This window comes from Calliopsis andreniformis, chromosome 3 (genome assembly GCF_051401765.1).
Source record: "Calliopsis andreniformis isolate RMS-2024a chromosome 3, iyCalAndr_principal, whole genome shotgun sequence".
Taxonomy (NCBI): domain Eukaryota; kingdom Metazoa; phylum Arthropoda; class Insecta; order Hymenoptera; family Andrenidae; genus Calliopsis; species Calliopsis andreniformis.
This window is the reverse complement of record NC_135064.1, coordinates 19,595,512-19,622,181: the sequence shown is the minus strand read 5'-3', so window position 1 is coordinate 19,622,181 and position 26,670 is coordinate 19,595,512. Positions and strand designations below refer to the sequence as shown.

Below are 26,670 nucleotides of genomic sequence, written 5' to 3'. Positions count from 1 at the left end.
TATTTACAATGGCAAATAATGAAAAAGATTGTTTTATTTAAGCGTGAATTTAAGATTATACAATATGTAGAATTGTATTTGTGTATGTATTTAAAAGAATATGTATATTAATCGTGTAACAGATACACATATAAAGTTATTTTTCTAAAACAGTATTTATTGCGTGTAATTTTTTTAGTATTATTTAAAAAAATAATTTAGTACAAAATTAAATACATAAATTGTGCTTTTCATTGTTAACATGAAAATTTTTTTATTGTACAAGAGTACTTAGTTTATAATGTCTACGATTTATTAAAAATACCCATCCGCTGTTGATTACCAGTTAAAATAATCATTTTCGATAGTGATTACGTCAGTAACACACAGTACAAAAATTCAGCATATTAATTGGCATTCAGTTCCAGCTGTATGCAATCACATATTTCATTTTTCTATTCTAAATTAAATAATTAATGTCATTATTTCCTTGAGTTATTATCACAAGATGTTATTGTACAATATGATTTGCTAACAAACCATTTTATTATAAAAGTATTAAAATTTTTTCTTTATATACGAATATAACAACGATAAACAATTCAACATTTTATAATTAATTAATTTAATAAGAGATGTTTAAAATCTTTAAACTCTCTCTCACATGTTCAAATTTTCTTTTTAGAACTCCAACCTTTAGAAAACCGAAAAACCATTATAGTGGCTCGAGCCTTAACAACAAATTTGTATCAGACGTACCTCGTATATACATATATTAATTTTTTAGAATAGATTTACAGGCTTATACCATTTCATTTATCGGCCCTCTAAAGGTTAAATAATAATATAAAATTTAACTAGATTTAAGAGTTCTCGAACTAGAGCATAAACAAATTTCTTCCACATTATGTACATTTTCTTTACAATCAGTCTCTTTTTGGGGAGATCTACTACTTGCCTTGCAAGTATCTAACAACGTTGTCATCATCACATTATCATAATAACAACGCTAAACTTGCTTCAGTAGAACTCATTATACAATAAAATACTGTATATGCTCTGTTGAAGATATCTCTGTTATATGTCATTTCTATTTATATGGTACTTCTGTCACATCTTATAATTTATCAGTGTATAACACAAGCTATAAATTATAATTTTCTATTCTAAAGATTGTATCTGTAACAATGGTATGAATTCATCAACATTGAACAGTAATAATTATTACTGCAATGTGATATCATTGGCTATAGAAATATGTACAAATATGTTTCATAACAATATAAAAATATGATTCAATAATATATGTACATTCTCTGGTTAAATAAACGCAAAAAAATTATTTATCTTATATATTTAATGATGGTTGATCCACTTCTGGTCGACTATCTGGATTAAGAACTTGTATTGTTTGTAAATCTTTATTCTCTGCCCACTCACTTTCTGGATCAGAAGAAATGTTTGAGCCATTCAACATATCTTCTAGAGAAATATCTGATAAATTATCTATGCTTTCTTGATTTCTATCAGTGTATAAAGATTCAGTAATAACTAGAACAAAATTGTAAAGATTTTATATTTTAATTGATTTTACACAATGTTGATATTCGATGAATTTCCACATTGTAAACTGAATAAATAGTTAATACGAATTACCATCATTAAGTGTGTGCTGAGATAACCATGAGGGTTCATCCCATTCATCGAATTGCAACTTTGTGTTATTCTCAACTTCTTCTAGAGATAACATTGCCTGTGATTCTGAGTCTGTAACATCGAATATCTCTGTGACTTTAACTTTGTTATTATCATCCATATAGTAATATGCCATCACAGCTTCTTGGTCCGTAGTGACCTATAAGTTTCGTAAAAAATAAATTTAAGTACATATTCCTATTTGTAAAACCAAAAATATAATACTACTACATACTTGAAGTATATTCTCAAAAGTATCATCGACAATGGAAATGTCAGACATGTTTATTATGCATTTCGCATTATTACTGTGATCATTCCATGGTTGTCTAGAAAGCATAAATTAAAAAATCAATTATGAATTTTAATTAACAAGCTGCAAGTAAATTGTGGATACTTACAATTCATTATATTTTAAAGTTAAATTTAGATTTGTTTGACTTTTGTACAAATTATCAGTTTCTTCGGTTTCCTTATTATATATACCTAGAAATTGTAAAAAATATATTAGTACATGTCTATTAAATTAATTTTTAGTATTATTATAAATCATGTAAATAATCACACTTACTTGAACCATATTCTGTAATAGCTAAGTGACACCTAATAGTTTGTGGTATATGTTGATAATATATATTAAGTTTAGGAAACAACATGCTTAATTGATTCAAGAAGAAGGTTCTTAACTCTAACAAATTTCTTCGTAATTTAGGAACAGTCAGCATAAACCTAGAAATAAAATAAAATTATGTTAATTACTTCTTATGAAAGAAATAACTTTATATAAAATAACAACAACTAAGAGAAAAGAACAATATGATAAAAAAGACTTGCAGCTTGTTATGTTACAATGCAAATAAACATGCAGACAGCAAGCTGTAAGGGAATGCAACTATCCCCCAGTACTTATATTTACAAGCAAATGTATAATAGTGCCCGCTTAAATGGTCAAATTTTTGCCCAGTTAAACCCACAATCTTTAACAATTCTTGGAGCTGGCTTCGCAGAGTGATACCCAAATATGTCTGTTTCAATAGTCTACCGATTCGAGACTTACGCTCAACGTTTACACTCGGCTCGCTCGAATTCTTAAAGCAGTACTACCACTGGCTATGGCCAATTAAGCAAGCAATTCTTTAAGTAATTTCTAATTAAACACTAATGTAGTACAATTAGTTTATACTTTAAAACATAAGAAATGCAAAGCGTGTGCTTACCGAGAAGACGATATATGTCTAGAACAAGAAATCATCTGTGGAGGTGTAGAAAGAATATTTCCAACTACTTTATATTCCAAAGTGCGCCTTTCTACCTTGTTACCAATCAGGCTATGATTACATGCATAATGTTAAATACTTACTTATAAATAATGTTAAATTATTTAAATAGTTTACGACTCTTTCACTCATAAATCATTTATGATCGAAAAAAGAAAAGAAACGGAAATAATTATGATGTACGAAATGATTTTATTTAGACATTACACACGTGAATAACATTCTTAAACGGATTATAGGATTATAACTAACTTTAAACAAATCTAAAATTAGCACCAAAAATCAGGATCTTTTAAGATGTACATTTTTTGCAATTAAGTCCTTGTACAAGTACTAAATTCAAGATTATGTACAGATGCCTTTAATCTTAATTGGCATAGCTACATGTAAAAATTAGTAAGCAGCGACAACTACTATAGTTTTGTTAAAAAATATATAAGCTATTTGTGAATTTGTTACCTATATCACAATTTAATTTCCAGCGATATGAGAGCACAATGACTTTTCACTAAAAGCATACATTTGACTTGTTATGTTATATACATTTGACTTGATTTGTTATCTTAAGTAAAATAAATTAAATTATCTCAGTTAGCATGCAATTTTAAACAAACAATACATGCACGTAATTAAGTATTTATATTTAGTATTCCAAACATTATTTAATCAAATGTTTACATATATACAGTTTGAAAAAGATAAGATTAATAAAAAAAATGTATTATTAAATATTATAAATAATAAAGTACTCACTTTGTAACAGTTGCACACACTACATCTGCTGGCAATGTGTATGGTAAGCTAAGCAAGGATAGTAACTTTACACTTCGATGTTTGAATAACCAATTAACAAGGCCTTTATTAGCAGAATCAATTGCATCTTGGAATATGGTCATAAGTGTTTCTGGTAACTTAGATACTAATGCTTCCTGTAACAATTATGTATGCACATAAGTTAGGCCATTTTTACATATTGCATATGATACAAAAAATTGTACATACCTGTCTATGCATTTTACATTCTGCACATTCGGGATCATATTCCATGTTCTCATCAAGAGTTTCTGAGACTACAAATGTAGATTGTACGGCCACGCATCGGGTGCAATTCAGTAGATTATTACGATGAAGGAATCTTAAGGCATCATCAAATCCTTGCGTGCACATATTTGAAAGTATCTGTAAATTGTAATATTATATTAGATCAGTTATGGGCTATTAACAGTTTCATTTCATAAATATTAATTTTACCTCCGGATTAGGCGGGAAAAGTATCCTCGCGAACCTGTATATATTTTGTCTTGAAAGTTCAATGCTTGTATTTGCAACATTGACCTGTAAAGTATAAATTTATATCTATCTTCTTTTATAAACATAGTATATCAGAACAATGGAATTATAACAAGGTATTTACATGGAAAAGTTGTGAAGAAACATCTCTGGGACAGATATCACTTTCACCACAGAAAGGACTAACAGTAATAGTGTTTTCATCAAGTGTAGGCAAATTATCACTAAAACCACCATCAATATATCTAACGCCGTGGAATCTTGGTGGCAACAAACCAGAAACAACTGGAATAAATGCACTTGCTAGCAGTGCCTGTAAAAACAAAATTGTATTTTATTTAACACTGATTTACACTTATATTTCAATCTTATAGTATAACAGAAAATTTTATATATATGTATTAAAATTTTTATCTCAAGTTACTATCAACTTTATAATAGAATCCCATGAATGAAATATACTAATTTAATTAAAATATTTCCAAATATTAATACAATAAATGTATAAAAACATTTATGTATGTAATGGTGAAAATACTAATAGCACAGAAAATTAAAAAACAAAAACAAAATTTACCTATTACAATTTCTCTGTATGACTTCCAATGTTTGTAATTTCATTCCTCACTGTGCTAATCAAATAAATTTATGATAAAACAAAAACACAGTATTATCAACAAACACATACTTTATTGTGAATTATTTCTTTACTGTTGTAATGTTTTTTATTATTTAAACACTCCTTAATCAATAAGGGACAGGGGGTCAAAATCATGCAAAACATTGAAGAAGAAAACATGTAAATATTGGTCATTCACTTGCCTGCAATAAATCTTCTCTAGAAGAGAATTGTGAAACAATTACATTTTTTCCATCATATACTCTCGTCAAGGAGATATGCAGCTTACCGCTCACTCGAATGTGAGCATCGTGTGGCAGAAACTGTTTAACAAAAATCATTATAATATATAATATACAATTTAACACGGAATTTAAACTCTTTAAAGGCTAATAAAAATATGTACCTTTTGTAAGCTTTCTAACAATATTTCTTGCACGTTAAACGAGGGACTAAATGGGCCAAGAGTTCGTTGCCTCGCTTCACGTGCAACTCGTAATACATTACTCGTAATTTCACCTGTAATAATATTTGACACTAATTAATGTAATCAAATGTAACGAATGGGTAATAATTATATTAATGTCAAATTAAGGCTGTTCAGTTTTCGTAAAGCGAAAAAATGTATAGTATTTATCTTATCGAGTGGAATTAAATCATTCAAGATTGATTTATTATATATATATTCACTTCACGTAGACAGATCGCTTGTAATCTACATTTATGTACATATTTTTACGTATGTCAATGTATTTCGGGAAGTACGTTGAGTTAAAAAAAAATAACAATAAAGATATGAATCATGATGTATGGGTTTCTAGAAGAGCAAAAGAAATATTAAAGCTTTAGAAGAGATAAGTGTTAGTACATAGAGATGTCACGGACACCTTAAAATTATCAAAATCAAATATATCTTTAAGTTTTATTTAGAAAATATGTTTACATTTTGATAGTTCCTTCCGTGTTGCAATGTCTGATTATTTTACCCCACGCGCGTTTGTATACAACAAAATTGTGTCATATGTTGTATACAGGGTGACCCAAATAAAATAGTTTCTCGAGAATTAGAGATAAAATTGACTTTACTCGTTTTTTTAATCGAATGCAAGATTAATTAAGTGTAATAAATTTGTATCATTTTTTCTCCCATTTTATTTAAGTGGAAGATGATATTAATTTTTGATTATTCGAAATAGTTCTTATCAAACTCAATAGCATTTTTCTTTTCAATAGTACCTATATGTTTTTTACGGAAAATAATCTTACAACAACATGTAATTTTTTTATTTTGAAATGCACATTGAATTTTTCATACCTATAATTTTCAATTATAATTCATATTTTTCTTTTAAATATTACAATTCTAAGATTTTGAAAATTTACATTCACACTAAACAATTTTGATATTTCCACGGAACTGTGGCCCATCACTTTCATTTAATGAATTTTATTCCTATTATATCTTGTACAAATAATTGGATAATATTTAAGTTCAACCGTATGAACAGTTTTATCTCTTATCGACACGAGTCAGCATTGGCTTTCTAAGCAAATATTCCTTTGTTTGCTTTAGATACACAATGGCTTCGGCTACTTAACGCTGGTACTTACAATAGAAACGAATACAAAGAGTTTGTTTTATGATTAGAGGAAGTAAACTGAGCTACCACAAAAACAGATATGTATTTACGCTTAGTTTCGAAAACGAAGTTTCTCAATGATTTGTTGATTTCGACACCGCAAAGTGCTTTATACGCACATGAATGTCATAGAAGGTAGATTCATGTTCATTCTTATTATTTCAAATGTATTAATTAAATCTTATTTGTGTATATTAACGAACAAAGAATTCATCTTTCATAAAACCTTAAGAGAAATCGCAATCATGTAAAACCGTGACATTCATCACTTCCATAGATTATCACCTGCATTTACTTTAATTGTCGTATCGCAATATCTATCTAATATCATAAATATTGTTCAGACTTTAATCGTGATGACGATAAACGATATCAGATAATTCAACATATAAAAGAATTTTTTCCGTCATTATGATAATATTTTAGCCATTTTATATCCATGCAATTTTTGCATCACTGTTGCATACAACGTGAAAATTGAATGTTTACTATCAGCTACCAGCAACGATAAAATCTCGATCAATTTCTCTAGATTAAGGTATACGTTTTATCAGCATACTGCTAAATTTCTTGACTGATATTGAGATTTAAACATCACATCGTATTTAAATTGGTGCACCAGATGTATATATTATACATATTATATACATTGGAACAGTTGCATGCATAATACATATTAGGGATATCGATTCTTGTTGAAAAAATCGATACGGATCGGAAGTTAGAAAATCGATTCGCTAAACAATCGATTACAAACAATCGATTTTCCATTTCGATAATGGAATGTATAGGTAAATCAAACCTGAGAAGAAAATGACAATTTAAAAAAGCACGTTTCTCGGGAGAAGCGAAAAACTGTTTGTGAATATCAAACAAAATTTATTAGCAGATAAAATAATATTGTTTCCTTGTTTTTCCTGAAAAACGTACATTTTAAGTTGTGTTATTTCTCAAATATACGATACATATGCAAATGTTGTTGACGCATGTATCGTGTTCATCCTTTTTTAGGTACTATGAAAACATCCGCTTGATCCGTACGTTGCGCTTCCCCCTCTTATTTTTGTGTGTGAAAAACATCTACGTGTCGCTTATTGGACTAATCGGAATGCTTATTTGATGGTAAACATTTACACTTGCATAGAACGCAATTCTGTTGCACGAGCCAAAACACGTTTTTACAAACAAGGTAACATTGTGAAAACATTTACGTCATATATTATGTAAGTGATAACAAAATGTTATTACAAATATGTATCTATTTCCTCTAATGTTGTTAGCTTATTACTGTACACGAGTAAAAATAAAACTGACGCGTAACATGCGATGGGTTTAATTGACACAGATAACCAGGAAAGTTCAGTTACCTAAATTTGACTTTCAATTCTGTTTCGCTAAAAATACATCAATTTTCTATCAAGCGTGAAATGTGTGTAAAGCTACGGTTTTAAAAATATTCAGGAAACGAGCAATCGAATTTTATCAAAACGCATATCGTCGTAAATATTTCTAAATCGTTAAGCATAATAACAAAGGAACATGATAAGGATGAACTGATTGCTTCATGACTTGCGTTTGAATCATTGTTCAACGTGAAATGAAAATAAGAAGCTATTGTTTATTTATTATTCATTCTAAATTTACTTCTTTATTATTACAATACATTATTACACAATTTAATGATGGTAAGAGTATTTTTCGTAACATTTTTCGGATTTTTTTGATATTACTGTTATGTAGAAGTAAAATTTGAAAAAATTAGTTTTTTTTAAATATTCAATAAAACGATAACTACGTTTCGAAATACAGACGTGTCATTAATTTCACGTTTTTACTTTGCGCAAAACATGTCTTGACACATTTGTTTTGTAATGAAATATTCATCATTTTTGTTCAATACCCTGTCTTTTTTAAGGTATTATTGAATATTTAAAGAAAACTTACATACAATTTGTCATTTTTGGTTTTTAAAATACTTTGTCAAATATGTAATATTATTCTGAAATATGTGATTATAAGTTTGTTGTAAGTTTTATATTATAGAAGTATTAGATTTCTAGTTGGCCATGGTACTGCTTTACATGATACATACATACATCAAAGATATGAGATTGATGTATAATCTCATTACTATGTGATATTTATAACATAATATGCAGAGAATCAATAAATATTTACTATTTGTATACATTAATTAATTAAGAAACAATATTAACTTTGTAAATAATACTTTGTAATGGCTAGATCTACAAATTAGTATAGAAAAATATAAGAATGGCCAATGCAATTTTTTTCTAAAATTATGGATATTTTTTTCACAAATGAATTGTCAAATTGTTATTGCAGTAAAAAATTCAATAAAATGTGTGGTTATTTATGCTAACATATCTATTGTAATGGCTTGCATTGTATTATATATTTATTGCTGTAGCCTTACTCATAAAGAAAAACATTTGATAAGTGTTCTTGTTACTACTTCCAATTTGCTTATTCTAAGCCTGACCTACTTATGAGATTTATTCTCCAGATGACCAACTTTATAGAACCTCTTTAAAGTTTCAAACAAATAACAGTTACACTTAATCAAAATATAAACTATATTAGATCACAGAAAGTTTCCTAACATTATAACTTACTTTCTCAATATTATATTATTACAAGAACTCGTTTAAATAAATTGTACGTATAAACAATAAATATATAATGAAAAACTTTGAAGTTAATAATTATCAATAGTTCACAATGCAACATATTCAATAACATTTGTACTTTAAGACAATGACAGCAAATTAACAATTATTCTAAGTATAAAGTAACTCGTGTACCATAGTAACTAATACTCAAGAAAAAGAAAACACAAAGATATTTATAATTTGACCGTAATCATCAGTACACTGAAACAATTTGATCAACACGCACGGTACGGAAACAAAACGTGAGATGTGCATTATCAGCAAGTCGTAAACCGGACCGTAACATTGAAAAAAACTAATTATTTCAGATACCTCATATCTGGTTGATATTATAAACAAAGGAGTTCACTCACCGAGGGGTAAGTCACAAAGGAGGCAACAAGCGGCGATAGCACCAGCCGATGCACCACTAATCTTATCCAACAACAAGTGTGGAGCGTATTTCTTGAAGCACACCGCCACACCAACGTGGTATATACCGAGAAAGCCACAACCAGCAAACGATAAATTCATTTCGGAATTCTCTTACGTGTACGCTATCGTTTGCCGTTGCTTTGTATATGTGCGTGTAAAATTGTTAATAACGATTCGTCAAGTTAATTTCAAATGAAAAAATACTGATCCTCCGTCCCGACGGCACTGTGACCATCACTTTCCGAGAAAACCGCTTTGAACAACGTGCTTGACTTGACGTTCAACTTCGAACTGTCGATAGCCCTGAACGGCAGCAATAGCCTCCCGAAACTTTGAAGTCTAATCTCGAGTGTGATTGAAAAAAAACACATGATTCACAACAGCTAAAGAGATAAAGTACGTTTGTGACGTACGTACAGTTTGTAAATAGTTCTCCACCTCTTCATTGGCTGTTCAGAATGGTGTGGTAATAGCTCCGCCCACTTCGGTGTTCTTAAACTCATTCGTCAAGTAATGTGTAATTCCCTGGTTTCTCTTTCAGTAATAACTAGATTGCGGATCTCTATGCGTTTATTGGAATTTTAAATATGTAGAAGTTGTAGAATTCATATAGTATACAAAAATATACAAAGTATAATATAATTTACGGTAAATATGCATTTGCAAAAAAATTCACATTCTAATAAGTAATAATGCTCTTTTGCTTGCATATAATAAAAAAAGATAAAATTAAGAATTTGTAAAAGCATTTTGAAAAAAATGTAGGAAGAGCATAAGTACACGCTTGTATATTTTATACAGTTCCTAATGATCAATGATAGATTAGATTTTAATAAAATAGCTACATATGCTTTTCTGAGAAGCAATACGAATTATATTACAGAACTACATGTAATTTTATTAACAATTGGATGTGGGAACAAATTTAAAGAAAATAACAAATTTAAACACTGCGAATGTGTATTAGCCATGAGGAAACGTTCAAGATTATTGGTCGATGATCGAAAGTCGACTTATGATTGGTCGATTTCGTAAATGACACATGGCTAAAGCTTAGCAGTCATTTTTAGGTAATTTGAACTATTTACGATAAACTTCTGTTTCGTTTTCTCAACTAATTTTGTATTTACTATTTGTGCCACGTATATTTCATAATTTTCATCTTAGCTGTCTGATATTTTAAAAAATTAAGTCCAACTGTGAATAAACTATTTTATGTGTATGTTTTCCATCTGTTTGAAACTGATAATTTTATAAGAAATGCAACGATGTTCATTTTACTCAATTTCATAAATAATAACTCACTGAAATGACTTAATCAATAACGGTTGTTGCTTTATTTTTAGGTGACATTAATTTTAACTAATTTCATTAAAAAATAGAGAAACATAAAATAATGTGAGAAATAATATACAAAATTCTGTTGGACACGTAAACAACTTTGTACTTGAACTAAATATTACGTTGAAGACCGCAACTTTACGTTTATTTTGACACACCTCTATTTGACACATAACCAATAAACATCTATGTGAATTTAAACATAATTTAAAACGAACGAAAAATTACGATGGGTGAAAACGAACAAACATTAAACGTGAGTCGTGAAAATTCTAATACAGCGAACAATATAATTTTTCATGCTGTCTATATACCAGAAGAAAATGTTGATAATTCAGCAGAAAATACAAAAGGTAAAAGTGCATAAACAATTGATATTTTTTTATTTTATACATATTTTTAACTGTAACCCTTATGTATATTTTTTAATAATTTATATTTATGTTTTGCAGAAAATATTCGAGTTTATCAAGACAAAACTGAAGCATTAAAAGTAATTAAGGAATTTAAGACAGGTCGTTTAAAATCATTTAAGAAACGCTCAGAAGCCGAAGAATATGCTAAGACTGGGTCTGAGAAATCAAGTTATATTAGTAATGTGATACCTACTACAGCACCTGTAGTAGAGGAAAAATCAAGTAATTTTAAAGCCCCACGACTACAAGAGCTTGTGTGTTTTAAAAAGTTAATTCAAGATGGTGATTTATATGCTGTAAAAAGTACAGTCTGGGGAAATCCACGGTATTTGATTGGTAGTGGAGATACACCTGCAATTTTGCATGTAAGATGAAATATTAATAATTATATTTAAAAACATAAATATAATGGATAAAAGTATTTTATTTATTATAGGAAGGGTGTCGTTACAATGCATTACATATTGCAGTGAGAGCAAATAGACCAGACATGTGTGAGTTTATATTAAACACTGTTGGAAATGCAGACTTTATAAAATTACTTTATGGCAATGAATGCAAAAGTTATGTGGATCGTGCACAGATTATGTTAGATTTATATTTAAACACACCTGATAAAGGATTGAATGAGACACCATTACACTTTGCTGTTAAGTTTGGTTTAAAAGATGTAGTTCGAGTTCTTATTTCATATCCATGTTGTATAAAAACATTACCAAACAAATTTAAACAACTACCAATAGATGTACGTGCTAAAGTATTTAAAAACTCGTTCAAAAAATTACTTGTTGTGTACTTTACTGTATTTCTTATTTCATGCTTTACATTTATTTATTATTTATATTTTCCACTTTTTGATTTCTTATGACTAGTATTTCTTGTTCTGTGTTTATTTTATTAATATAGCTATTATCATTGCAGATAATATGTAGTAGGTCACATCAAGAAAACAAAGAATTGAAACAAGAAATACGTTTCTTGTTAGAAGAACAGTATTATGTACCTGTGCTAAGATCAGATGACAATACATTGCAACCAGTTATTGGAGAACCTTTCTCTCCAACTAGGCCATTGGTAAAATGAAGTATTCTTGCTTATGCTTTGTGAAATTTTATATGTTGTATTTTTTAGAATTTGAAGACGGATCCAATAAGTCCACGTTTAGAAGTTCGTGCATTCGCTGGACCAATGACAAAATCTCGAGCGTTAGAATTTAGAAAAAAGTGGAAGACGCCTCCACGTCTTCGTCTTACTCCTGTAAAGAAAATCACTGATGATGAATCAAATGTTACAGACAGTTCTATGAACAATGTAGCATTAAGGCTACAAGATACGGAAAAGGGATTGGAAAGAGTTGGAAGGTACTATTAACTTTACTACAAACAAATATTGCAGACTCTTTCTCAGTTTCAGTTAAGTTTTTTTATCATGAATTGGTTTTGTCATTCTTTTAATTTTTTTTACTCTTTATTACTCTACTCATAATCTTACTTTATTACTCTATTCACAAACCTGATTATTACAACTAAGGGATACTGCAACTTCATAAACTTGAAAGTATTCCTTTTAAAAAATATAAAATTTAAAATTTAGTGTATTATGTTTAGAGACTTGGCAGAGGAGTATCAAGTATCATGGAAAGAATTTTGGCCATTTTTAAATGATTTTGCAGACTTCCGTACTACAGAAGGTTTAATGAAACTTGAAAAATACTTAGAACGCAGATTTCAAAATCAAATATCACATTGTAATCAGGTATAAGAAACTTTAACAGTAATGTTTGTAGTAGGTATTATTATATTTGTTGTATTATTATTTTCAGAATATTAATGATAATACAACAAATTCAAACTCAGAAGTAAATTTGGAACCTGTTGATGAAATAGATTATTTATGCAACAAATTACAATCGTGCTCATTATTCAATGTTGATAATCAAGATATAACTGCTTCAGGTAAGCGTTGAAGTCTGTGGAATGATAATTTGTATTATAGTATGCAATGGAAATAATTTTTTTTTTAAAGATGAATTAGAATTTTTTACGCCACCATCATCACCGAAATTAATAAGTGACAGTTCTGATGATGAAATGGAAATTGCAGAGGAAGGTTCAGCCACATTTCTTGAAGGGTAATTTACGAAATCATATTTAAAGCTATCATTAAATAAAATCACAATTTCTCTTTCTAAAATATATTGTGATTGTTATATGTTTATAACGTATATTAATATGTATTTTACAGATCTGTACCGACGAAGTTAGATTATGCAGTTTACAATGCATTATCCGCGATTAATTCCATTACATACCCAAATATTTATCGCTGGCAACATGACATGCAGCTTATTATAAAGCGAGATTCAAATAGGTATAGTGTTCTGCTGACAAGACGAGCCCTGGCAACGATATAGATCTATTGGTTTCGGGGCTCATTTCGTCAGCGGAGCATAATAAATACATCATCATTAGTTTCTTATTTTACATCTATTTAAATTTTATAATTATAAGTCATCAATATATTATCAATTAATACTAATACAATTTAATGTTTTATCATTTTCAGAACTCAGAATATAAGATTCTCCAGAAGAAAACTGTTACTTTTTTAGATATGCTAGATATCAAGATGTTGAATAATGTAAAAAATAAAACTGTATAAAGTTTTTATATTATGCACAAAAACTCTTACTTCATAAGTAACTGTATAGTATACTATAACTTCGATTAAGTATACTAAAAATTATATATTTTCAGAAAGTTTTATATGTAATTAAAAACTATAAAACATTCATATTGTTTTCTAGATTACCATTTATATTTAAATTCATTCATATAAGGGTAAAACTATGTTTATTTTAATTTTCAACAAATTATAAGTATATTACACATTTTATTTTTTTAATTTATTATTTATGCAGATACTTGCTATGAATAATTTTTATTCACAATAATATTACATTTCTGTTTAACAGATTATTTATGATCTCTTCTTTCAGTGATATTATTATAACTTGCTGGTTTTTTCGTTTAATATATTTGATATTTTTTGTTTCTATATTTTTAATACCAGCTTGTTAATTTAATCAAAGTGTGACTGGAGCTGGTGGAGTTTGTTTCAGTTGTAAAATGATCGAACGCATTCGAGAAACGTCTTTAGAAGTACGGGATGATTTAGGATTAAAATCGCAAAGTTTTGCGATTCGTTCCCATTCAGTTCCTGGCTCGACTTCATCAGCTTCTGCGACGAACTGTTTTTCTGCATTCCTATTAATCAAAATTTTATATTAAACATAATTTAACAATATTAAATATTAAAACTATATGATATTGTAAATTATATGCATTAATGACATTGCATGATAAATATATAGCACTTTCACTGTTGTTTCTTATATAAGACATATAACAAGAAACTCAAAAACATTTATAACAGAACTTAAATCAAATATATTTTTGTACTTGTTTCTTTACTTTCTACAGAATAAAAAAATAATTAAAAAAAAGAAATTCTTTATTATATAACAAACTCCGTGGAAATTGAGTAATAAAAATAAATATTATAGAAAAATAAAAAGCATAATAATAATTGATTCATGAAATGTTTTAGCAAAGCAATATGGTAATGTCATTTTTATATTTCTGTTGCATAATATTATATCGTGATACACATGAATGCAAGAAGTGCAGATTTTACATATCATATGACTAATAGAATTTTAATATGAAGTATAATTGCATCAAGCATAAAATACATTTATTAAATTGTTACTATAAAGCAGCTGACATATAAGAAGGTATCAATATTTCTGATATCAATAGCAAGTGATTTTATAAATTGTATATGTATGTAAGCAAGCTATATTATACAGCAGTGCAATGCAATTATACATGCAAAAAAAATATAGTATAACTTACTTGGCTGATTCCCTAAGAAGCAGAATGAAAATAATATAATTGTATGTAGTATACGATTTAAAATAGTTGAATAAAGTATTTATAATTTTATATAGAATACAACTTTTAATTGCATCTACAGATGTCGATTAAAAGTTATTATTTTAGTAAAAAGTATAATAAAAATATTACATTAAACGTAAACCAAATAACAATTATAAATATTACCTGTTTGTAGTTTTTGTTTTACTAATAGCTTCTGCATGATGTTTATACCATTCTTCTAATTCTTTTCTTGCTGCCTCTCTCCATTCTTCTTTTTTCTTTTCTTCTTCTGCATCTAAATTTCATCAGAAAAAAATTCAGTATTACTATTCTAAAATTTGTAAGATTGTAAAAGAAGCAGAAACAATCAATACCTTTCTCTTCTAATCTAGCTTTCTGTTCTTCTCTCCATTTACGAATCTTCTCAGGTTCCTCTTTTACTGGTGGAGGCTTAGCTGTAGTTTCTAAACAGAATGTTTTATTAAATTATAACAATCATTTTATAGTGAATATTCTAAATGTAAAGTACAGTTTACCTGTTGCTGATGGTGCTTGTGTTTCATTAGGCTGTCCAACTGCATCAATTATTTCAAAACTACCTTCAGCATCACCACCTGGACCAACTTTTAAATTTCCAAAATATTTTGGTAAATTATATATTAATTAGCTATTATGTATATAAATAAATATTAGAATAACTCATTAATGCAAATAAAAATTGTTACCATCTGTGTTAGGTGCTGTTATAAGAGTAACCCCAGATAATGGAATTTCATCTTCCAGTCCTGCTAATTGATCCTGTTCTCTTGCTACAAATTCTGCTACTGGATCTACTTCTGGTTCAATGACAAAGTTATCACCAAACGCATCCATATTGTCTGACAAAAACATCAAATCTTTATTAATTTTGCATGCATATAGTGACAACGCATATAATATTATTATTATGATAAAAATATCATTAAAGTTAAATTTTTATTATATCTTCATCTTTCTTTGAAAAATATTATTTAAAAATTCATAATATTATAAAAATATATAAACACAGCAATATGTATTTAATTTTTTAATCATTTTTAAATGAATGTAAAAATATTATAGAAATTTGACTCTTTTTATATTACACTTTTTTATGCTAACACTAATTAGTATCATATTAATACTTCATATGCTGTTACTTATATTATACATTTTATAGGTTAATATGAATTGAAATAAATATCTAGCTAAGAATTTAAACAATATAACTGAAAATAACCTATAAATCTACTTTTATTTAAGAAACTGTATTGTATTTAAAATGTATATGGGAAGAACGTATTATATAAAAAAGTATATGTATCTTTGTAATAAATTCGAGAGAATAGTAAATCATATGTTGTACCTCAGTAATTTTGTGGAATGTGTAAACTTTTATCTCAGGAAACACCCCTAACTGACTTCTCTTCGGATTTCTATTAAATACAACTGCAAATTGTCAACGTCAATACTACTTTGATGTTCTGACACACACACATGCGCACAATTAAACGTAGTAGTGAGCGATAGAAACCAGTATTGCCAACATTTTGTAATCGTTACATGCAAATCTATGCTTTTGTAATTCTACTACTTTTTATATCAGCAAAATAGGTCATGAGATATACAATATGTATTATATAGGGTGGGTCACCTAACGTTTGTACCTCAAATATCTTTGTTGTTTTTTAAAATATATCAAATGTTTGAATGAGAAAGTTGAATGGTTCAATGGAGTTCATACAATACTTTTTTACGTATTATCATGCTTGAAATTATAATATTTTAAAAATAAATACACAAGATCATACATAAAATATTAATTTTATTTCTATTTTATAGGTCAGAAAAAAAACTCGACGCAGTATCCACTTTACTACTAGGAAGATTGTGCCGTATTTGTTTCCGTTTTCCACCTTTTACACGTTCAGCAACGTTCAATGTCTCAAAGTACTGCACATTCCAAAATTTGATGTCATTATTATGAGAAGAAGACGCGATTATAGTACCATCACGATTAACATCAAGTGCTTCAATAGATAGATTGTGTTGTCCTACAACTCCAAGTTGACGATGAGGAAATAAACTGATTGCCCTATGCAACAAAATGAATAGTAAATACATTATTTGTAACATACATCAATTATTTATCATCCTTCTTGGATTATTTCTTACCTAAGTATTCCATCTTCTCCTGCAGTTATTGCAACATTTTCAGTAATTGGTACCATACAATTTATAGCCTTCTTAGTTACACTTGGAAACTCATCTGAGTGAAGTCCAAATTCTCCCCAATTATATACATATACTTTCCCTTTGTTTGTAGTTGCCAAAACTTTTGTTTCAGATTTGAATAAACCAAGACATGTTAACTCCTCGTCGTATTCTTCTGACTATTGAAACATTCGTTGGTTAGATATAAGATAACTCAAGAACATACTGTACTTATTGATACCTACCTGAACATATAATTTTTTCCCTGGTATATTGAATGTAGTAAGAGATCCATCTCCACTAGCACACACTAAGTACTTTGCTTCTCTATTTGTTAAAATAGAACTTACATAATCTTCCATTTTCTTTAATGAAAATATAGGTGTATTTTCTTTTTGTCTAAGATCCCATACTTAAAATATTCACATATTAGTATAATTCAATTTCAAGAAGAAAGAAAAAGAGATACAATTACTTACATTTCACTATACCATCATCATCTCCTGTTGCAAACATGTGTTCTCCAATTGTGGTCAATGTGTAGATTGGTTCTCTAGGATATAAGTTAATAATTAATTAAAAAATTGTAGACTTTTATAAATTCAGAAAAGTAATTGAGTACATACTCGTGTGCATTTTCAAATAGTCTTATTAACTTTTCAGTTTGTACATCAGTGAGCATTATGGACAGATCTTTGGCAGTAGAGAACAAAGTTGTACCATCTTCATTAAACTCTATGTCACGACACGCTTTAAGATGCAATTCTAAAGTTGACACAAGTTCTGTTTCTGTATTACTATATTTATACCTAAATGTATAAACAATTGTGTACTCATTATTATGTAGTATTGTTCATAAAAAAGTAATGATTAATATTATATAAATGTAACACTTACAAGCAAACATCTCCTACAATATTAGCTACTGCAATTATGTCAGAATCAGGATGGAAACATACATCTACTACATGTTCTTCTGTAGTAATAGGTGGAGGATGGTTTGACTGTAAATTCCTTGATCTAATTATTGCCTTCACAACTTCATCTTCTTCCTCATCTTCATTCAGTGAAATCGGTTCTGTACCATCTTCAAAAATGATGATAGAAAAATTATTTAAAATTTATTGTTACAAACTTTCGGGTTTCTGACACGATTTCGAAAAAAAATCCTGATCAGACTCAAACCCTTAATCTCGAATACTTGTACATCCTTAACAAGTATATAATAATATTTATAAACAATACCTGCAGAAACAGAAGCCTGTTCATTCAACTCGGTGCTTTCATTATTTTCGTTTTCTGAATCAGAGTCATCATCACTGCTTAAAGTATCGCTGTTATCCGTAGATGCTTGCATATCATCATCACTGTCATCGCTGTCACGGCTATCATCACTGTCGTGACTATCATCGACGAAGGTACCTATAAATTACTTACAATTACAATGCAATACAATCAGCAGACATTACTTTCATTTAAGAAGACGTACCTATTAACTTTCCCTTATTTAAATGCATACTTTAAGAAAACAAAATATTTTGAATACCCTAACCTCTTCAATCATTTATTAGATAAATCTATCCCATGCACCACGTGAAATTAATGAAGTTCGAATTTTATGATGCATCTTCATGACAACTGCGATGGAAACAATTGAGTAATTAGTAGAATCTCTAAATTCTGGCATTATAAATAATGGAAACATTTTACATCATTACATATTTGTTTATACAACTATTTTTTATAATTCCAAAATTAAATGAATATAATAATTTACAAAGAAAAGTTCATCGAATAAACAGTTTCATAAAGATTCCTCGTAATTTTTATCAACTATGCCATCTACGTAATACGTGATACATGTTTAAGATCATAAAATTAAAATTGTTTTTACAATAAATACTTCTAAATAGCATTCATTAGTGTATGAATAGGACCTATAATTTTTGTTAATTTTATAAATTCAATTCTTGAAATTATTCTATTTTAAATAGAATAGAAATTTCTAGAATCATAAAATTTCTACACCAGAGGGCGTCACTGTCCACAGAATAAGCCCGCCACTTAGTTTCCTACCTTGCCGTGGTAATTGGAGTATGCATGTAGCATGGTTGACCATGGTGGACCATGGTGCTATACAATTTAAGAAAGATTATATTTTTATAAGTTGTTAAAGTAATTCTTGCGTGTAGTCGTTTGTGCATGGATACTTTTAATATGGATACTCGAACGAATGAACTGTTAACAACCGGTCTTCTAGCGACAGTTAAAGAAGAACCGATTGATCAAACTGGCGCGAAGCAGGACGTGCAACAATCTCAAGTACAGGGCGTTTGCATTGACGAAGAATGCGAGCAACGTATCGAGTGCACAACCGAGGGCCAGGAAAGCGAAACGCGTGCACTTTTATCGAAATGTGTGTTTTGTGGAAAAACGTTTACCTTTGGAGATGATCCGAAACTGTTGGAATGTTTACATGCAGCATGTTCAGCATGTGTCAACAGTAAACTAAGCGATCACAATACATCGATTGACGTGGATGTTTTGTGTAAGGCTTTATTAATTCATCTATTCTCGGTTTTTTAGTATTTGTAGTGAAACGATTAAAACGATTTTAAATATTTGAAGGAAAATAGATAAACGTGTACGTATATGTTTCGAAAGTGACATGACTCCTAAAACGCAATTTTTGAGGTATGGCTAGGATGGAGTTTAGTGAGCATATCTCTGTCGTAAATATTTTACTAATTGAATTTCAAATTGTAGAGTATATTTAAAAAATTCATCAAATGAGTAACCATAAACTAGTTCAAATAATGTAGATATAATCATTTATTGTAAAGTATAACTAATTAAAATAATATAATAACCTTAAGATTAATATAAGTGACAGTCTTCTAAACTCATAAATAGGTTTTTGTTTTTCTTGGGAATGTACATTTTTGAGTTGCGTTACTTTTTAAATACATATTTGTTATTTATGTTCATTCAGAAATTATATTTATATCAGTGTTACAAAGGATAATCATTTAGAATAAAGACATGAGAATTTAAGTTTTAACTCTAAAGTAGCTACAGTTGTGGAAGTAATTCCTGTGTTTACATTCTTTGAATTATACATGTGGTATTTGGAATAAATTTATAAATAAAATTAATTTTTATTATTTTAATATATTTTCACAGTGGAAAGCAATGTAATTGCTTGTCAAATCTGTAATGTCACTACTCAAGCAGATAACTTAATTGAAAACCGATTTCTATCAAAACTCATAGAAGAGGATAGTAGTCCGGGTACAGATGATGAGAGTAAAGAAGTGGAAGAAGAAAAAACGTGCACCAGCTGTCATGATAATGTGATTGCCACGAGTTGGTGTGTAGAATGTGAAGAATTTATTTGTCAAAATTGTGTTATGGTAATGAAACAATATGTATAGTGTGTGCACTTCATTGGTAATCAGTTAGAAACTATTTTAAATCTTGTGTTTTTTAAGGCACATCAAAGATTAAAAATAACAAAGGATCATACGATCAAACCAAAGGATGAGGTTGCCAATGATAGAGATAATGTTAAAAAAAGCAACAAAAAAATACCTGGCTATTTATTTTGTACAATTCATTCACATGAACAATTATCTTTATTTTGTCAAACATGTGATAAACTTACGTGTAGGGATTGTCAGTTAAGTGAACATAGAGACCACAAGTACAAATTTATTCATGAAATTGCAGCTGAAACACGTGCTTCTGTATCAACTTTACTCAAAGAAGTCAGGTAATTTTTTTACTTTTAATTATAATTGTTTATAGTTTTATTATATAATTTTTAAAATGAATTGCATTTTTATTTTTAGTTATAAGCGAGTTTTACTGAAAAGCGCAATGAAAGTTATAGAGGACAGGCAAGTCCTAATTTTAGAAAAGAAGAAAAACTTAGTGCAAGACATCACACAAATGGTGGTGCAGTAAGTGATTATCACTTTCTTGTACACCATTAAAATGTAAAGTTATTAAGAATTCATTTTTTTTCATAGGTTAACAAATGCAATTAATACGCGAGGGAAGCAATTAATTATGCGCTTGAATAAAGTTTGTGATCAAAAGCAAAATACATTAAATGAAAAGAAAGTTGCTTTAGATCAATTGTCAAAACTTACAGACCACTGTATTCAATTTGTGAGTCATGCCTTAAAAAAGGGTTCAGACATGGAATTACTTTATAGTAAAAAGTATGTATTTATTTACTCTTGTCAAATATTTCTACATTTATTCTATAATGCTACTATTGCAGGTCTGTTAAGAGCCATTTGCAAAGAATAAAAAGTAGACGAGCTGACATTCCAAATCCAGAAATACCTGTTAGGATACATTTATCTTTGGAAAAAGTACCAGATTTGATAAAAGGTTAAATTAATATAAATAAGTGCTCAATTATATCATTAAATATCAAACGCTTATAATATTACTTTTACAATTTCAGTGGTTTCATCAATTGGAGCAATAGTAGTAGATGGTAGAGTATACCCTTCGGTATCTCCTTTGGGTGGAATAAATACATCATCAATGTCATATAATGAATCCCAGCCTGATCAGAAACCACCTAACATGTCAAGTGCACAGATGGACGGTTCATCTGTAGTTACACAATTACCTCCTACAACGCAACAATCGAATAGTATACAACAAAATTCCTATCAACAAGTGCCTCTTCATTTAACTTCTCAACAACAACAACAACAACAACAACAACCGCAGCAGCAACAGCAGCAGCAGCAACCACAGCAACAACAACAACCGCAGCAACAGCAACAACCGCAAGCACAATCGCAAAACTATATGCAACATTATCCTATGAATAATATGCCACCTCGATCATCGCCTCAAGCACATCAACCACGTGTACCATATGCAATGAACTTTAACAATAGATTACAACAGCCATTGATGAAGCAACAACGTCCATTAGGAAGTTGTCATCAGCAAGTAACATCATCTACGCATCCACATCAACAAGTTCACGTGGATCAACTTGGACAAAACACAAGTTTGCGTGGTCTTCTCGCACATAATCCTCCTCCTTATCGACCTTCTGCAAATTATGTACCATATCGAGTACCTCCTTATAGGCATCCTTCAAATAACTCCCGACAGTGTACATGTGCGGTACCACCACATATGTATCAACCAACAAACACGTCCATGGTATCCGGTATAAGGCTTCAACAATGCAATTCAACTTCAGCATCTACACAGCCTTTGAATTACCCTGCACAGCAACCCAATACACCTCGGTGGCACATACTTCCAAACGTTAATCCTTGTCTTCCGTATTATCCTTCCCGTCACCAAGCCACATCGCCTATGCCAGTTCCTATTAATGATTCATATAAAATAACATTAAAAAGTCAGCAACCAAACGCAGGTCAAAAATGCAACACGCAAACAAGCACTGCATCCGAAAATCAAAGTTCAGCGTCTGTTGGCCACGCAGTTAGTTCGTCGGTGCCTAAAACTCCTAGCCCAGTACCTCCTGGAAAGTCTGATGAAACTGAGAAGAGTTTAGACAAGTTTTGTCAAAAGTCCTTAAATGATTTAATGCTCACTATTGCAAAATTAGATAGTAATGGAATTGTGGTAATACCGGAAGCCCAACGAAATCAATTGGATTCTGCTCAAGTTAACAGTTTAACCGATGAAGGAATGAATCCGATGGCTGAGAATTCATCAGGTATTTTCATTTATTTTATCAATTATTTATGATCTTGTGCTGTGCTAAATAGTTTACGCCGTTTATAAAGATTTAATTAACAGAATTAAAATATTTTAAAAAGTATGATACATAATTCTATGGTATTAAATGCACGTACATAATTATATATGTTCAATAGATAATTCGAAAAATGCTGCTGCATCCATGACAAAAGATGATCCGAATGAGGATTGGTGTGCAGTGTGTATGGATGGTGGAGATGCAGTACTATGTTGTGATAAATGCCCAAAAGTCTTCCACTTATATTGTCATATTCCTAGTTTAAAATCGTTTCCTGAGTAAGTATATAAGTGATAGAAATTAGTTAGAATATATCGTGTAACCGAGGTAAATTTTTTTTCTATCAGTGAAAGCGAGACTTGGCAGTGCATGTTATGTACGAATGTACTTGATTGCTCGGACGACCCACCAGGAGAGAAGAGGCCGAATACAATGAGCGCGAAAGAGTTACGGATCGCGCAAAGAATTGTGCTGGAACTTTATTGTCAATATGAGCAAAGTTTACCTTTTCGTGAAGTTGTTTCTAATGAAGTAAGTTTATTATTATATGTATATAAATACAAGAAGACCGATAATAATTTTTTCTGCAATGTTTCGTTAACAGATAGTTGATTACCATCGTATTATTAAAAAACCAATTGCATTAGATGTAATTAGAGATAAATTGAAACCTGATCATCCGAATCACTATACAGATTTAAGGCAAGTTATGGCGGACATTAGACTGATGTTCAAGAATGCTTTTACATACAATCCTGTAAGTACTGTTATAAAGCCTCATTTTTGACTTACAAAAATCGAAAACGTGTGTATTACTATCGATCTAACTTTGATTTTATTTAGGTCGAGTCACAAGTATATCAAGAGGCTCGAAATTTAGAAGAATTTTTTGAAAAATTGTTACTAAAATGGGCACCAAATTATGCTTATGATGATCCCTTCCTATCAGCTGATAAAGACGAAGATGAAGAAGTATTCCCGCCTAATAGAAAGTACCGACGTATAGTTACTGATTAAGTATCACTTTTCATAATTGAGCACTTGTAAAAGTATGTTACTTTTTAAACTACAAATCAGAACCATACATGAAAATATTTACAGATATTTTTTAGGTACATTAAGTATTGCTTTTTATGTTTAATGAATCGATAAAGATACGTTATAAATATCTGGAAATACTAACAAAGTTATAGGAGGCTTAAGGCCATAGTGTGATGATGATCGATAACACAGTTGTTGTCTTCACTTAACTTTAGTATTATATTAACTGATATATATATACATATATATATACACACACACACACACACATACACACTGTTGTTGCATACGTGTAGTTCTCACGTTTGAGAAACTGATCACGTATTTCCTCACACGCCGAATTAATTTTATGAAAGGTGTTCAGTTAAAAAAATAGATCTTCAACAATAACAGTAAGTTTATTTAAATTACTACAATATATGTTTGGCTGATCACTTTGCAAGTTTCAAATTTTGATGAATACCGTCTGCCAAGGAAAGATTACGATTTAGACGATTGCTTTTTTATTGGATCAGGGCTCAAATTGTAAGAATTCATCAATGTAAAAAATATGTGGTGTATTAGGATTTTTGTCAGCCCCTTTTATACGAAATAGCATGAAACATTAGTACTATATCAGAAGCACTAAGCAATTTACTAAATTGTCATAAAATTATGAGGAGTATTGTTGAAGTCTCATACGTAGGGTTGTGGGTTGAAGACATAGTGAATAGTACACAAGAATTATGAGACATAATGAAGAGCATGCTTTTATTATTTAATACATTCTTCTATTAATAAGTAGATTCGGTGAACAAATTATTCAAATGAAATTAATTTCGTAATATGTACATATGTAAATAAACAATACGAATATGCACGTGGAATAGGTAAACACATTTGTATCGAATGTGGAATTAATAATACAACATATAATATAATAGAATATGTATATTAATGCATATATTAGTAAAAATAATTTGTATAATAATACTGAAAAAAAAGGGAAATATGTTTCCCTGATCTAACATTCCCGAATCGACAAACGTATTATTCCATTATTTCAGTATTTAGGCTTCGAATATACAGGAGCTATTGCTCCGGTTTCATTAAAAAAAATATATTTTTTAGTTCTATGTCTCATAATTTTTTTGTACTATTTATATACTATTAAATAAAAGAAAAGAAACTAAGAAATGAACTCGAAAATTAAAAATAGTAAAATTATTCTCGTCGGTTTTGAACCTACAATGCCCTTCTCATGAAACAATGATTCTCCTTACGTTCCTATGATGAATTTCGATAATTTATTCATTTTCCTATTGCTTCTGGTAATAGATCAATGTTTAGAGCTATTTTTTTTATAAAAGTCGTTAGAATAACATCCCTAATCTTGTCTAATACTTTTCTTATACGCATATCATCCACTAGAATTTGTGCCCTATCTCAATTAGTTCTATTAGCCCTATCGCGAAAGTGCACGTTCGAATCATGACTTATCCTTGTAAATTTTTAATGATTTTTATGGGCCGCTCAATGTAAACCGAAAGTTATATTTATACATATTGATACCTCTATTCTAATGTTACAAATGTGACAAAAATGAAATCCTACATGAAAGCAGAAACTTGCTTATTTCAATCTAGCTTTATAATTTATATAATTATACCCGGTTATTTCAAGGTTTGTTTTTTACGCGTGGTATTCGAATGAGGACATCGATCTGTTATTATAAGGAATTTAAATAATTGGACGTGGTTAGTTTTACTCGATTGTTGACTTAAACCACCTAAGAGACAGGAAAATATTATTGTAGATTTCCTATATTTTGACCTTTTGTCTATTACCATTACTTAATGACGATTTTTGGATATCTGGTGTTCAGAATCCTTTGTTTTTCTGAGATCCACGTTATAAATGTTCTTAGTCTCTATGACTTCTTTAAGCAATGACTTACGACGCGACATATCTGCTTTGAACGATTTCGTCCGACAAAAGAAAATTTCAAAGAGAAATGCGGAACAGTAAAGTTGCACTGACAAAGCGCTTACAAAATTGTGACACAAAGTAAAGTATAATGTTTGAATACACACAATCTGCGACAGAACTATAAGATACCTACGACTCTAACGAATATTGTGATATAGTTTTCCGCTTATATAGAATTACCAAAGCGTAACTGAAGTTCTTTAATTACAATTTTGTGACTATAACTACTTTGATCATTTTAATTAAAGTCGAGATTATTTAGAATTGCAAATTTTGTAAAGAAAAACAGTGCGTCTAAACTATGTGACCGGGAATGCTCTTTTGTAAAATAAATGAAAATAGTTGACAAAAAATAAA

The 26,670-nt window shown here is 29.4% G+C and overlaps 5 protein-coding genes across 8 annotated transcripts; 2 read left to right on the top strand and 3 right to left on the bottom strand.

Moving 5' to 3' along the window:
• Positions 1-50: 50 nt before the first annotated feature.
• Positions 51-9,978, bottom strand: Bmm (brummer). The gene is made up of 12 exons (XM_076374941.1): positions 9,547-9,978; positions 5,267-5,379; positions 5,064-5,183; positions 4,366-4,554; positions 4,203-4,286; positions 3,954-4,130; positions 3,705-3,880; positions 2,246-2,403; positions 2,076-2,160; positions 1,910-2,003; positions 1,636-1,834; positions 51-1,530 (listed from the first exon to the last, which is right to left on the bottom strand). Exons 1-12 carry the CDS (start codon positions 9,704-9,706, stop codon positions 1,328-1,330), a joined length of 1,758 nt encoding a protein of 585 aa, XP_076231056.1. The 5' UTR covers positions 9,707-9,978; the 3' UTR covers positions 51-1,327.
• Positions 9,979-10,616: 638 nt separating this feature from the next.
• Positions 10,617-14,149, top strand: Ankle2 (ankyrin repeat and LEM domain-containing protein 2). Of its 2 annotated transcripts, none has more exons than XM_076374693.1 (11): positions 10,617-10,677; positions 10,954-11,301; positions 11,401-11,729; positions 11,801-12,109; positions 12,286-12,438; positions 12,496-12,725; positions 12,972-13,119; positions 13,187-13,319; positions 13,468-13,495; positions 13,609-13,734; positions 13,930-14,149. In XM_076374693.1, the coding sequence occupies exons 2-11, from the start codon at positions 11,178-11,180 to the stop codon at positions 13,973-13,975; spliced, it is 1,626 nt and encodes a 541-aa protein (XP_076230808.1). In that variant the 5' UTR covers positions 10,617-10,677; positions 10,954-11,177; the 3' UTR covers positions 13,976-14,149. The 2 variants fall into 2 exon arrangements, with proteins under 2 accessions (XP_076230808.1, XP_076230807.1); XM_076374692.1 differs by having other exon boundaries at positions 13,390-13,495.
• Positions 14,150-14,285: 136 nt separating this feature from the next.
• On the bottom strand, positions 14,286-16,828 carry Clc (clathrin light chain). Of its 3 annotated transcripts, none has more exons than XM_076374695.1 (7): positions 16,690-16,828; positions 16,031-16,183; positions 15,842-15,946; positions 15,680-15,769; positions 15,489-15,600; positions 15,282-15,293; positions 14,286-14,630 (listed from the first exon to the last, which is right to left on the bottom strand). In XM_076374695.1, the coding sequence occupies exons 2-7, from the start codon at positions 16,176-16,178 to the stop codon at positions 14,450-14,452; spliced, it is 648 nt and encodes a 215-aa protein (XP_076230810.1). In that variant the 5' UTR covers positions 16,179-16,183; positions 16,690-16,828; the 3' UTR covers positions 14,286-14,449. The 3 variants fall into 3 exon arrangements, with proteins under 3 accessions (XP_076230810.1, XP_076230813.1, XP_076230811.1); XM_076374698.1 differs by having other exon boundaries at positions 15,842-15,928; XM_076374696.1 differs by lacking the exon at positions 15,282-15,293.
• A 300-nt stretch (positions 16,829-17,128) lies between these two features.
• Positions 17,129-19,155, bottom strand: LOC143176993 (WD repeat-containing protein 55 homolog). Its single transcript, XM_076374694.1, has 8 exons — positions 19,027-19,155; positions 18,783-18,959; positions 18,435-18,624; positions 18,164-18,346; positions 18,017-18,090; positions 17,783-17,949; positions 17,499-17,716; positions 17,129-17,418 (listed from the first exon to the last, which is right to left on the bottom strand). Exons 1-8 carry the CDS (start codon positions 19,052-19,054, stop codon positions 17,160-17,162), a joined length of 1,296 nt encoding a protein of 431 aa, XP_076230809.1. The 5' UTR covers positions 19,055-19,155; the 3' UTR covers positions 17,129-17,159.
• A 522-nt stretch (positions 19,156-19,677) lies between these two features.
• Positions 19,678-26,670, top strand: LOC143177123 (E3 ubiquitin-protein ligase TRIM33). The gene is made up of 11 exons (XM_076374916.1): positions 19,678-20,085; positions 20,721-20,950; positions 21,029-21,309; positions 21,389-21,499; positions 21,569-21,763; positions 21,826-21,938; positions 22,015-23,262; positions 23,423-23,582; positions 23,652-23,835; positions 23,909-24,061; positions 24,148-26,670. The coding sequence occupies exons 1-11, from the start codon at positions 19,740-19,742 to the stop codon at positions 24,319-24,321; spliced, it is 3,195 nt and encodes a 1,064-aa protein (XP_076231031.1). The 5' UTR covers positions 19,678-19,739; the 3' UTR covers positions 24,322-26,670.